General features: G+C 44.8%; 1 protein-coding gene and 1 long non-coding RNA gene across 3 annotated transcripts in view; one reads left to right on the forward strand and one right to left on the reverse strand.

Moving 5' to 3' along the window:
* The window catches only part of PRRG2 (proline rich and Gla domain 2), a 346,092-nt gene that overhangs the window by 19,232 nt on the left and 314,227 nt on the right, over positions 1 to 12,633 (reverse strand). For both annotated transcript variants that reach the window (XM_078655284.1, XM_078655285.1), the window contains exon 7: positions 3,780 to 3,938. In XM_078655284.1, coding sequence (XP_078511410.1) covers positions 3,780 to 3,938 — 159 coding nt within the window. The remainder of the gene's footprint in view (positions 1 to 3,779; positions 3,939 to 12,633) is intronic.
* Positions 1 to 12,633, forward strand: part of LOC144770607 (uncharacterized) — a 91,007-nt gene that overhangs the window by 833 nt on the left and 77,541 nt on the right. The window contains exon 2 of the long non-coding RNA XR_013598950.1: positions 5,679 to 5,823. This is a non-coding gene — a long non-coding RNA (uncharacterized LOC144770607). The remainder of the gene's footprint in view (positions 1 to 5,678; positions 5,824 to 12,633) is intronic.

The following is a 12,633-nucleotide window of genomic DNA, read 5'->3' on the forward strand; positions in this document are numbered from 1 at the left end:
ACCCCACCACTCACCAACACTTACATTACCCCACATGCACCACACGTAGCCAAAAAAGTGCTCCCACGTAATCGTAGGTTAGAAGCACGCCGCATCCCGTAGAGGGGTGCGAAGACCACGATGAAGCATGACACCAAGGGTCCTTTTGGTGTGTGAGGGGTATTTAAAAAACACTGTGTGCTCCACACTACTATAGGGATCACCCTCACACCTTGTGTGGATTCCATATGTTTAAATATATCTGTGTAGGGAGAACGAATCCACGATTTCTCTTTCTGTCCCCTTTTTTGTTATAGTGGTTTCCTTTTAAGTAACCATCACCCATCAGGGCTACCCCTTGGTGGCATGCTTCATCATAGGGTTCCTCCCTAACCTGCTATGGAAAGGGGTGTGCTACGAGACTAACACGTATGTGGGAGCACTAATAGTTTGATGTTCCTAAGCACCTATGCTGATAGTAATGGTATTGGAGTGGGTTTTATTGAGCATAAAAAGAGGTTTAAAAATATCTGACTAGTGGGAAAAAGGTTAGTTTTTTCACTCTCCTAGCCGATATTATTAAAATATGGGGATGTTGGGAAACTCCTAGGGTATATGACCCAACTGGTCAACTAGTTTCAAGCCCTATCCCAAGGCTTTTCTTCAGGACCAAAGGGGGTTGCTTTGATATTGAAATAAATATAGCTCTGCTCAAAAATCCTTGGTCAGTGCTTTTATATGTCAGCGCACCGAATATCTGGGCTGTGTAGTCTTAAATCAACCTCATGATTCTCCCATCCTCTATCAGACAAGCCCTACCCCTCGTCTAACTCAGGTAGATTCCTGCTTTCTTCCTTTGACTTTCTTTCCTTCTTTCCCTTCCTACTTTTTTCCGCTACGCTTGTTTTTCCCTGTTTTGCTATAGGCAAATGTCTGATGAGGAAAAAAGTTCTGGTCCTAAACTAACATTGGCAAAGCCAACAGGTCTCACCAATGCAAGAGATATTAGCATTGCCAATATGCTTTAGCCATGCTGCACACCAGCGTGGCTGCTGTTCACTATGGCTAAAAGTTAGTGTGGCAAAGGACACTGACGTGGAGTGTCGTAAAATTAAGTGGAGTGTTATGCAGTGGCATAGAGTTGTGTAGAATAGAGGTGAGTGGTATAGTGTGGAGTGAAGTGGTGTACAGTGTGATGTAGAATAGAGAGGAGTAAAGTGGCATGGAGTGGAACAGAGGGAGTTGAGTGGAGCATTATTGAAAATGGCATAGAGAGGAGTTGAGTGTCACATTGTGTCGTATTGTAGAGTAGAATGGCTAGAGTGAAGGGGCGTAAAGTGCAGTGGTGCAGAGTAGATTGGCTTAGAGTGCATTGGTTTTGAGTAAAGTGGTATAGAGGGCATTGACGTAGAGTGCAGTGGTGAAGGGTAGAGTGATGCAGAGTAGGGTGCAGTGGTGTATGATGCAGTGGCATAGAAGAGCCTGATTCTTAGTAGAGTGGAGTGGTTCAGGGTAGAGTGAAGAGAGGTATAGTGGTGTGGGGCAGAATAGATTAGAGTGGAGTGCAGTGATGAGTACTGGTATAGAGTGCAGTACAGTGACGTGGAGTTGAGTGGTGGAAATTAGACTGCAGTTGTGTATAGTACAGTGGCATAGAGTAGAGTGGTAAAGAGTAGAGTGGTGCAGAGTAAAGTGGCATAGAGTACAGTGATGGAGTGTAGAACAGAGTGGCATAGAGTGCATTGACCTAGAGCGCAATGGTTAGGAGTGGCATAGCATGCAGTGGTCTAGCATGCAGTGATGCAAAGGGCAGTGGTGCAGAGTAGAGTGGCATTGAGTTCAGTGGCTGAGAGTGCAGTCTTGCAGTGTAGAGTGGCGTACAGTGGCGCAGAGTAGAGCGGTGTATACTAGAGAGGCGTAGAATAGTGCAGAGTTGAGTGGCATACAACAGAGTGGTGTAGAGTAGCATAGAGTGGTGTAGTGTTGCAGAGTAGAGCTTGTGAAGTGCAGTGGTGCAGGTACTTGGCGTAGAGCGCATTGGTTTTGAGTAAAAAGGTGTTGAGTTCATTGGTGTAGAGTGGCGCAGAGGAGAGTGGCGCAGAGGAGAGTGGCGCAGAGGAGAGTGGCGCAGAGGAGAGTGGCGCAGAGGAGAGTGGCGCAGAGGAGAGTACAGTGGTGTAATGTGGCACAGAGTGGAGTAGTGGTACGTAGAGTTCAGTGGCACAGATTGTTTCAAAGTAGAGTGATGTGGCTTAGAGGGAGTGGTGCAGGGTAGACTGCAGGAGTATAGAGTAGAGGCGTAGAGCAGAGTGGCGTAAAGAGGAGTGGCGTAGAGCAGAGTGGCACAGAGTAGGGGAGTAGAGTAAAGCTTTAAAGAGTAGAGTGGCAGAGAGTGGAGCAGGGTGGAGTGGCCTAGACCGGAATGGTGTATGGTGCAGTGGCAAAGAATGCAGTGGTGCATAGTAGAGTAAGGAGGTGTAAAGTGTACTGGCATAAAGAAGAGTGGTTCAAAGGAGAGTAGAGGCACAGAGTGAAGGAGCATAGTGTTTTGCACCAGATGCAGCAGTCCTAAAGCCAGCCCTGGTGGTAGGCCGTTGTTGTTTCAGTGAAACATGTTCACCTATTTCATTGTTGATAACATATGCATCCACCAAAAAGTATTAAAACTATGTTTTGCCATAGGAAGGACGTTTGAGGCTGTAGTATACATAATGTAGTGGGTTTCCAGGCTCCTGTTTGTAGTTTTCTGGAAAGCAGTAACCAGTGTTGGCTCAGTTTTTATGGCACGCTGCTACTGTACGTGTTGCCCATACTGAGGCTATTGCTCATTAAGTGTAGTTGTGTAGGCTACACCTTTTGGCTTGCCGATGTGTGGTATTAGTAAAAGGGTTTGGTACGTGGACTCACTGACTGTAAACAGAAAGATTGGCAAACATTCTCCAGAGGGTCACATTGTGCTTTGGTAGAAGAACCTAAACATGAATATTTGTTTAGTGCATGCACCTACTCCCTCTAGGCCTGTTGTAAGAGTTATGTTACAGCCTCATAAAATGGAGCATAGGAGTGGCACAAGCCATGGAGAGAGTAATCTGCATTCCTCATGCTTTCCTATAAACGCTCTCACTTTGAAGTCACTGAAAGAAACAAACACAAAGCTCACTCAGAAGACAGAGCCGTAAATTTGACCCTTGTGTTTAAATGTACAGCAAATGTGACAAGATAAGAACAAGATTTCAAGGCCCGTTTAGAGCAGGTGAGATCTCGGAAGGATACAGTAAACAAGGTTTGGGCAAAAGGGACAAACTCAAGCAGGACATCCTAAAACAAATAGGGGCAGCAAATAAAAAGCAAAGAAATGTGAGTTACAAACCACAAAGCCAATAGTAAGCAATGGGCAGAATGCATTCTCAGGGAAGCTTTCTGAATGTCCCAAAGATGTCTTCAGCAAACCAGACAGCTGTGCTGTTTAGTACGATTTCACCTAAAAAGGAGTGTCGGTGAGCCCCACTGGCTTAAATTAAGCATTGAATGTAATTAATACAGGTACCAGTACTACAATTATTATGAAGGTTGTGGGGAGTCTTAGTACTTACTGTTATCTCTGACACTACCCATAGAATGCCGAAGTGGTTTGAATAATTACTACATGTTATTCATTCCAGAATGGCAGTCGGGTATTGATGGTATTACTTAGCACCTCTTGTATGGTGAAGGAGATGGAGGAAGCTATTAAATAATAATTACCTCTCATACAGCTGAATTGGAAAGGTTATTACACAAGGTTAATACACAGTAATTACCTTTGGTATGGCGGAGGGGGTGCATCGTAGGTGCCCGAGGCCTCCAGTGCTTCTTCATACGAGGGCAGTCCTGGTGCATCAGGTTCCATCCCTGGCAGTACTGTCAGTGGTACACCTTCTGCAGTGGGCGGCACAACTCCAACGAGGCTAACAGGTGCTCTATAAGCAACAGAACACGAAAAAGGAATAATGAAAGCCACACATACACCACTCTCCACCACCCTGCAGCGCTTATGGGCAGCAGTGCGCCCCTTGTTATAATATTACCAATGTACTGAGAACAGGTTGCCACCTTTGTTAACAATTTGCTTTTGTCACTGGAGGCCATGTCTGCAGGCAGGGCACATGCAAGATTATGGGAGGTCACGCGAATCATTTCGAAATGCCATATCATCACCTCACTAAATCCACCATATCTCCATGGAATTAGGACTATTACTGGCTTCAACGCTAAGACCAACAATACTATGGCAACTGAAAGCTGCCATCACCATAGAAGGAAGTGAGGCGTGCAGAAGGGGATGCACGGTGAAGCACACACAGCATCCATGCTTGTATAAATCGGAAGAGGCATAACGATTTGTTACGTTTTGCGTAATTACTTTATACGTTCAGATACTTTGTGGGCTCTTACACGATTATCAATAGCGCGTCTGTCTCCACAAGGATCACAAGAACGTGATTTTCCAGTCCAGATAGGGCAAGCTACCCTGGTGAGCCTAGTTTAATGATTTTGAGGGTTACCAAGCAACAATAAAGATACAAGTAACATTTTGCTGATATACTGATGAAAGATCTTGGAATTTCTGGGGTTCAGACGTTTGGTTTAGAAAGGCGAGTGAGAAGGAGAAAGTAGGACCGCAATAGTGTAGGGTGCAGTAAGGCCGTAATGACTAGCAGAACTGTGTGTGTGTCACAGTACTGAAAGAGCATGGCAGCAACATGCCAGGGTAAGGTAAACTGATAGAGCTGCGAGTTGGTCACAGTACTAGAGAAGCGGGCGCAGCAGGTCAGGGTTTGAATGTATCCGCAAAGCGGTTGGTTGTTACAACTGAAATAACAGGGGGGCCTGCAAGTAAGGATTGTGATGCATCAACAGAGCTGTGGGCGCCAGTCCTAAAATTAGCACAGGGTGAGGGCAGTCATGCAGTATTATTGCACTGCTCTGGGCCACAGTCGTGAAATAAATAATGGAGGGAGGAATGCAAAATTCGTCCATTTGCTAATATTTGAACACAGTTCTGAGACAAACCAGTTCTCTGCCTGTTACCTGATTGTTCTGTCTTTCAAGCCCCCAGCTTTCCATAACCCATGAATACCTCAAGTGCAGGAAATCTCGAAACATATGAAGCAAGGTGGTTCTAACAGTGGTTTGTACTTCAGTTTTTCAATGTCAACGTTGATGTGTGCTACTGTATTGCATGTCGGAAGTTGTAACGCCTTGTGAGTTGGAATCATTAGATTACGAAAGTAACACCCACTCTGAATTCCCTTACCACTATGGGCACAGAATGCTATTAGGGCGGTCACCAGTTCCACACTCCCTGCCTTCGGAGTCAACTTCTAATCCATCTTTGACATTAAATATTTACAGGTGCTGCCCGTATAGTTCGAAACCAATTTTAGATTCTTTGAACAAAAAAGAAAAACCACAATTTTATTTTAGTTTCACAAGCAGCTCAGATAGCTTTTGTCAAATGAGCACCAACGCCAGTGTCCGATACCTGTTCTCTCTTCTGAATGTTGTACAGCACTGAGCGTGGATGGACCCTGAAACTGCAAAAAGCAAGTTTTCTTCTAAATCACTCTGGAAGCCTCCAGAATTGTCCTTGTTGCCATATTTGGAGAGAACGGATTTCCAAATCCTTAATGAATGCATTTGCATTTTTTCCTGAACAGTGAGGTGTTTGCTTTCACCACTGGAGAAAAACTACCAGGTGCCATGTTGTTCTTGAAGAGCATTGTCTGCATGGGAAGGAGAACCATCAGCACCACATTCCATGGAAGAGGACTGCTTCCTGGTCCATGCGATCATTCAAGGAAGGTAAGCAAACAAACACTCCACAGACCGCAAGCACCCAGCTGCTGTGCTGGTTCCTCCACTGCTTCATCTACCGTACTGCCAACCTGGAGACATCTTATGAACTTTAAAGGGTTTCTATTGTTCCGCTGTGACGTCAGAGTTTCAAAAAAGCCACATGAACCCTTGGGAAGTCTCCTGCCCAGAGACGGTCCATATATCAATTTCTCTTTAGAAACGTGCAGCGTAAAGCTAGCTTACAAGCTAGACATAGGCGTGACTTAGTAAAAGGCATTTGGGCCCACAGTACCGCTCAGCCCTGGAAAGGAAAGTGCAGGACTGCACTGGACGTGTTCCTTTGCATGCGCAGAGGAACAATTCTTTAGAACTCTGTCACACTACAGAGTTTCAAAATATAAAATAGGGCATGGCCTGCTTTCCCCCACCACCACTTTTTCACCAAGAATGAGAAGGAGGTTCACAATGCAGCTGGTGGTAGCTACTACTCACCTACACAGAGATCTTCACACTAACCCATATGTAGACTGGCTTGTAGAAATATCTTTTGGCTCCCTAGCCAGCAGATGCAGATCAGCTAAAAGTACTTCTCCTACATCAGTCTGTCTTCTACATTAACTGGGAAACATCCTGTACAATTCCTGACTCACCTTCTTGTAGGCATTGTTCGACAAATCGCAAACCGAGGTGTTCTCAGTGGAAAATCTTTTTCATTCAAAACAGAACTTAGATTCATCTTTTCTCAACAATCACAATGTGAGTGCAGCATTTTCAAAATTCTGCTCTCACATTGCTGTTTTAGAGAAGGCCTAACCATAAACATATAGGACAGATTCAGAGGCCATTTTTTCTAAGACTCAATAATTAGTAATGATTATCTAGTCAGACTGTGCTTGGATGAAGTAAAGTCACAACTCCTTAACTCCTGGGCCCTTAGTTACCAATTGTATCATTCTAATAACAATCTAGTCAAATGTATTTAAAAATAAATGTCATACAATCTTTACCATGCCCTTTTAAATATAGAAAACCTATAACTACCCATTCCGGGGGTATCTTTTTCAGTTTTATGAAGGACATGTTTGATTAAGAACAAGATTTGCTTTTGTTAATCCTAGTTATTATTATCATTATTGTTAATCACAAAAGCCCCCACCCCCTCGTCCTCAGGAAGGCATATAGACAGCTCATTGCCAAACGTGTCAATTCATCAGTAGTAACTGACCCATTAAGGTAATTTGCAAGACTGCTCCTGCATCAAAGGTTCAACCTCACGTACAACAGAGATTGGGGCAAGGGTCAACCTCACCCTGGACAAAGCTTACCCTATTGAGGCCAGGTTTGTGTGCATTTGGACCACAGATGGACCAACTTAAAGAAGGGACTAGTTTGTGTTCATGCCATATTCGAAGGTGGACCTTTGTGTGTTTTTGGGCCTTGATTGTGCAGTAATCAGTCATCTTAAATATTGAGAACATACAGCTCAGCAATGTGTGTGTGTGTAATATTTTGCTTCGTACTCATAACAGTGATGGACGCGCGATCACAACTTAGATAGGCTTGTGGAAAAGTAAATTTTGCCATGTTCTGTGTCCCTACGTGTCATCCATCATATGTTATGTGTGCATGATTAAATATGCATATGCATTCCCCATGTCTGATTAATGACGCAATTACAGTTGTGTCCCCCTCTAGTATGCCAGTTTCCAGTCCTCGTGAATACTACGAATATCAGGCCTATGTAAAGCTACGTTGCCACGTTTCTCAGTGTGCACGTTATTCTATTATAAAGTCCCCGTTTCTAGGCCTCAAAAGGGCCCGGACACCAGATTCAGCTCCTGTCTCCTGAAGCCTCGCTGAGGAGGGATACAGCCCCCACCTGTATCCTCGACCCTTCACTTACTTCCTGCCTCGCAGTGCCCGGTCCAGCCTGGCTCAGTCTCTGAGTCTGCCAAGAATATGTTATGATTCCAGTTATCAGTTCAGTCCTCCTTCTCTGCATTCCTAAGCTACTGAACTGCATCAATAGTTTCCGTCATTGTCTAGCCTTCACGTCTCCACGTTAGAGAAATACTGCATTTAATGGTCATTTCATATTCTTCATATTCTTCATCACGCACTACATGTAGAATAATGCATGGTCCAGTCTTAGAATCAAGTTAGCCTTTCCCCTCCTAACTTCTAGTTCATATCAACATGTTCCCTAAACATCAGATACTAGATAGGGTTTAGGTACATGTCGCTCCGACCCTCCAGACTTCAGTCTCTGCTCCTAGCACAGAGTTCATAGCCCCCAGCTTCTCCTAGTGATACGTCATTGCTAGTTTGCGCGCACCATTAGGTTAGAGGTCCCGGCTCCTCAGGTAGCCCCCTCCATGGTTTCCGCCCCATTCATGACATATCCTGTTACGTCTGCACCACATGTCTATGTATACGCCCAGTTACACCTACTTTTGCCTTTATCTTTCGCGACTGCTACGCGTCACACCTATTGCTCCACCCACTGCTACGCCTACTGCAATGTAATACTATGTGTTTGCGTTATGTATATATGCTCATGTATTGTTATTAAAAGCCAGCGCGCTCATCCCAGATCCAGCCCCAGCAGCTGCTGGGCCCTGTCATCCTATTCCCATGCAGGTTGTCCTGTTCCTGTCCTTATGCTGTATTAAACCTGCAAAACTCCTACTACCTCGAATCTGGACTCTTATTTATTGAGCTATCTGTTATGATATATGTCTAGTCAAAAATAGGGTATTATTTATTTATTTACCACATAATGGCGCCCGAATAGGGACTTGCCCTTTCCCCACGCGTCGGTGAAGCCACGCCGACCCCCTGACCCTCTGCAGTCGTGACGGAACTCTTCTGCGCAGTGGCAGACATTTCTGCTCAAGTATCCCTCAGGCCCACGGAGGAGACGGAGGAGGCGGTCCAGCATCCAGACGAGACGGTGGAGGAACGCGGCGAGTCCCGACCAGAGCCCAAGCCAAGAGTCCAAGGTCCGAGGTATCCGGAGGTCCACCCGTAACTGAAGTCCGAAGTCCGAAGTTCGTCGTCCGTCGTCGTAGCAGTCCAGTCCAGTCTGAGGCTTTCCGTTCTTGCTGCCCGGTGAGTACCGTTACTGGGGTGGTATCTAGACAGGGTCAATTTAATTGACTCTGGTCTGTGGGTTGGTGGTACACAGTCCCACAAACGAAGTGTCCACTTCGGTGGATGCGGGTCCTGACGTGTCTCTTTATGAGACCGGTAAGTTTCGTACTGTTTCAGCAGTGCATCTAGTTTCTGTTCTAGTCAGTTTCTGTTCTCGAGAAAATTTATGTGTTCTGTTCTCAGTATTTCCAGGTAGTATTCTGTTCGAACTGTTATTTTAAATGTTTTTCATGTATTTCAATGTCGTGGTATGAATGGGGTATAAGTATCGTGTTCATTGTGTATTGTATTGTGTCTAGATTACAGTTCAGTCATGCCCATATTTTCCAAGTTACGTCAGTTAAAAACTAGAAAGGGTCTGCTGGAAGCAGCAGTTCCCGTCCCGCCCAGGGACAGTCCAGGTCACTTTATGTATCAGAAACATGGCATAAGTGCCGTATTGTATCTAGATTTATGGGTAGAGTATACCAAACAGTTAGAAGAAAAGTATAGATGGCCCGTATCGGGTACATGGGATGCCGAATGCATCATGCGAGTAGAAGAAGCATTATGGAAAAAGAAAGCCAGACAGTCACAGAAAGATGCCATCGAGTTATGGCGCAAGGAAGCTCATAAAAGAACTGAAAAAGAAATCAGAAAGTCAGAATTAAGTAGAGAATCCTTAGAGCGAGCCCAAGAAAAAGAATTAATCGAGATAGGTGAACAAGTCAAAGCCGAACAGTCAGACAGACAGAGGCATGCCCTTATTAAGGGTATGTATCCTCTTCTTGCCGAGGGCTTGCCAAAAGCGACCCCGGAGGCATCCAGTAATTTCCCGCCACCACTAGTTCCGACCAAGCTACGTCACAAACCGACCGCAGCTGATATTTTTATTTCGTCCTATCTGGACGACACAGTCCCTGAATATGCAGATCCTGTTCGCGCTCCGCCAGTCCCTGTAAATCAGGCACATCCTGCTCCTCCAGACACCGGGGCACCCCATGCAGTACCTGCTACGGTACCCCCGGTCCAGCCAGCATTTCAATTTCCCGCTCCACCACGAAGAATATCAGTCGACGATTCTAGTCTAGGGGCCGCAGGAGGAGGTCCTCCTCAAACCCCGCCGCCACGCAAGCGTTTATCAGCACTCGAATTACATGCTCAAGCATCACAGCGTACTCCCAAGAGTAATAAGTCTGTTGCAGAAATCAGGCAAGCCCTTGGCGAATGTGCCTATGACCCAGTCCCAGGCGAGAATAATATGGTCTTATATTCAGTACGCGTAAGGAGGGTGACCGAGTATCTAGTCACCCTACCCAATATGAAAGAAGATCTAGACAGAATATATCGTTTCATCCGTACAGGGGATGATCCAGAAAGTATTAGTGATGCCATGTCTCAAAGGAAAGCTGAGATCCAGCGTATGATATTAAAGTTTTTAATTAACTGTCTAATAAGAGAACAAGATTACCCGTCTAAAGATCCGGCCGAAATGAAAACCCTGACAAAGTGGAGTGATAATATAGCCGAGGGTAAGCACAATACCATTAGTGCCATGGAGAGTATGTACAAGAAAATCCGTAGAGAAATAATAAAGATACACGAACAACGTAAAGCAGCACAAGTAAGCGAGAAAGAAAGTAACTCTGATACTGAAGAGGTAGAGGACGAGAATCCCGCCAGAATAGCGTATGTAGGAAAATCTAGATTTCCAGATCGCCATTTACGCCTAGAACACAAGTCAATTTTCCATCATTCAGCACCAGAACAAGGTTCCCTAGAACAAGTATTCCAAGCTACCGATCACATTCTGAAATCACGAATCGGTTACAGTGAGTTAAGTACCATGCATGAACAGGAACTAGCCCGATCAGCAGTCCGATGGATTACTGATTCTACCACTTTTCCAGACGAAATAGTGGCACAAATGTTTCTGAAACTGCCCCCAGCCGAGCAGCGACTGGTGGGTATGTATATGATCCAGCACCTCATTACTCTGTATGAGGGTCAGCACTCTGATCCAGGTCCGTTACACGATATCCTGAATGAGTTACTCCAGTATAGATGGAAAGGTCTAGGTACCGACTTAATTAGTGTCATTCTAGAGCAGCGCCACAAATATAGAACGTTTCTGAACCCGCATTTTGTTCATGTCTCACCCCCAGAAAGTAAACCATTTTACATGGAAAGACAGAACCCGTTACGAGAAGTGCATCCAGTTAAGACAGAGGACGGTGAAATGCAACGAGTGTTTGTTTACACCCCGATTACAAAGATGGAACTCCTCGAAATGAAGAAATTAATTCCCTGTCATGACAAAGATCCAGCAGGGTTCCATAGAGAATTAAAAGACATGCTCCGTATGGGAGAATACACTTACCCAGATATCATTAAAATGTTAAAGGTCCTGTTGCCCGCAGGGGTGTATGAAAAGCTAAAGGAAAAAGAATGGGAGGTGGGAGAGAAAAAGATCGATTGGGCAGTTCTAGAAGCTGGGGCAGTTCTAGAAGCTGAAGACAAGGCACGAGTACCAGGTACCGGTCTTGGAGATAAATGTAAAGAATTACCAGAATTATTGATTCAAATTTTACCCAGATTATTGACAACTAGAAAAGAAGACTGGGATGCAATCTCAGCCTGTAAACAGAAGCAAGACGAAGATATTAGTGATTTTTATTCTAGGTTTGAAAAATGTTTTAGCATCAATAGTGGCCTCAAGACAAGTAGTGAGTCATACCCTCACCTTTTTGTTACTAAATTAGTCGAGAATTCAAGCCCACAAGTTAAAAATCGAGTTTTGAAAGTCGAAAGCACCTGGCAAGCTAATACTCCGTCCCAGATGCTCCAGATGCTCCAGTACCACCAGAATAGAATCAGGGAAGAGCAAGAACACGAGAGAAAACGTATGAAAGACACGAAAATGAAAGTACTAGTTGCACAATCTGTTCCTCAAGACAGTCAGAAGAGGGGTCCGAATCAAGCCAGTCATCCTGCAGCTCCCGTTAAAGGGAACTGCAATTATTGTAAACAGCCAGGTCATTTTATAAATGAGTGTGCAGTTCTGAAACACAACATAGCTACTGGTAAGACTAAGGAAAGACCACGTCCGCCTAGACAAGAGCAAGTTTCACAGACTCCTCAGCCACAGAATGCACAACAGATAGTTACAGTACCGCAGCCTATCGCTGCAACACAGCATGTTACATCGCAGATGTACCAGTATGCACAGTCTGAGTATCCAGAGTACCAGCAGTATTCATGAAACAGCCTAGAGAGGGAGGTAGGCTTGCCTCTCATCGAGATACCTGTAGATCAAGAAGGTCCCTATGTTCACAGTCAAGTATTAGGGAAAGACAGAAAGTTTTTGATTGATACAGGGGCAAGTAGGACCACAATTAGTCATGCCGAAGTTCCAGGGGCTCCGCTCTCAGGCTCAAGAAATGTTTCCCTTGGATTTTCAGGAAAACCTATCGTAAACGAGATTTCAAAGCCAGTTACTCTAGAAGTAGGTCCATTGTCCCGTACTACTGATCTGTTACTTACTAAGTCATGTCCAGAAAACCTATTGGGCATTAAAACACTGAAAGAGTTGGGTGCAGTTATATGCTGTTCCCCAGAGGGAATACGATTGTTCCTACGTGACTTCAAGGGTCACTATGTATTACGAGATTTTGATTCGAGACT

The sequence above is a fragment of the Lissotriton helveticus genome, chromosome 7 (assembly GCF_964261635.1).
Source record: "Lissotriton helveticus chromosome 7, aLisHel1.1, whole genome shotgun sequence".
Lineage (NCBI taxonomy): Eukaryota > Metazoa > Chordata > Amphibia > Caudata > Salamandridae > Lissotriton > Lissotriton helveticus.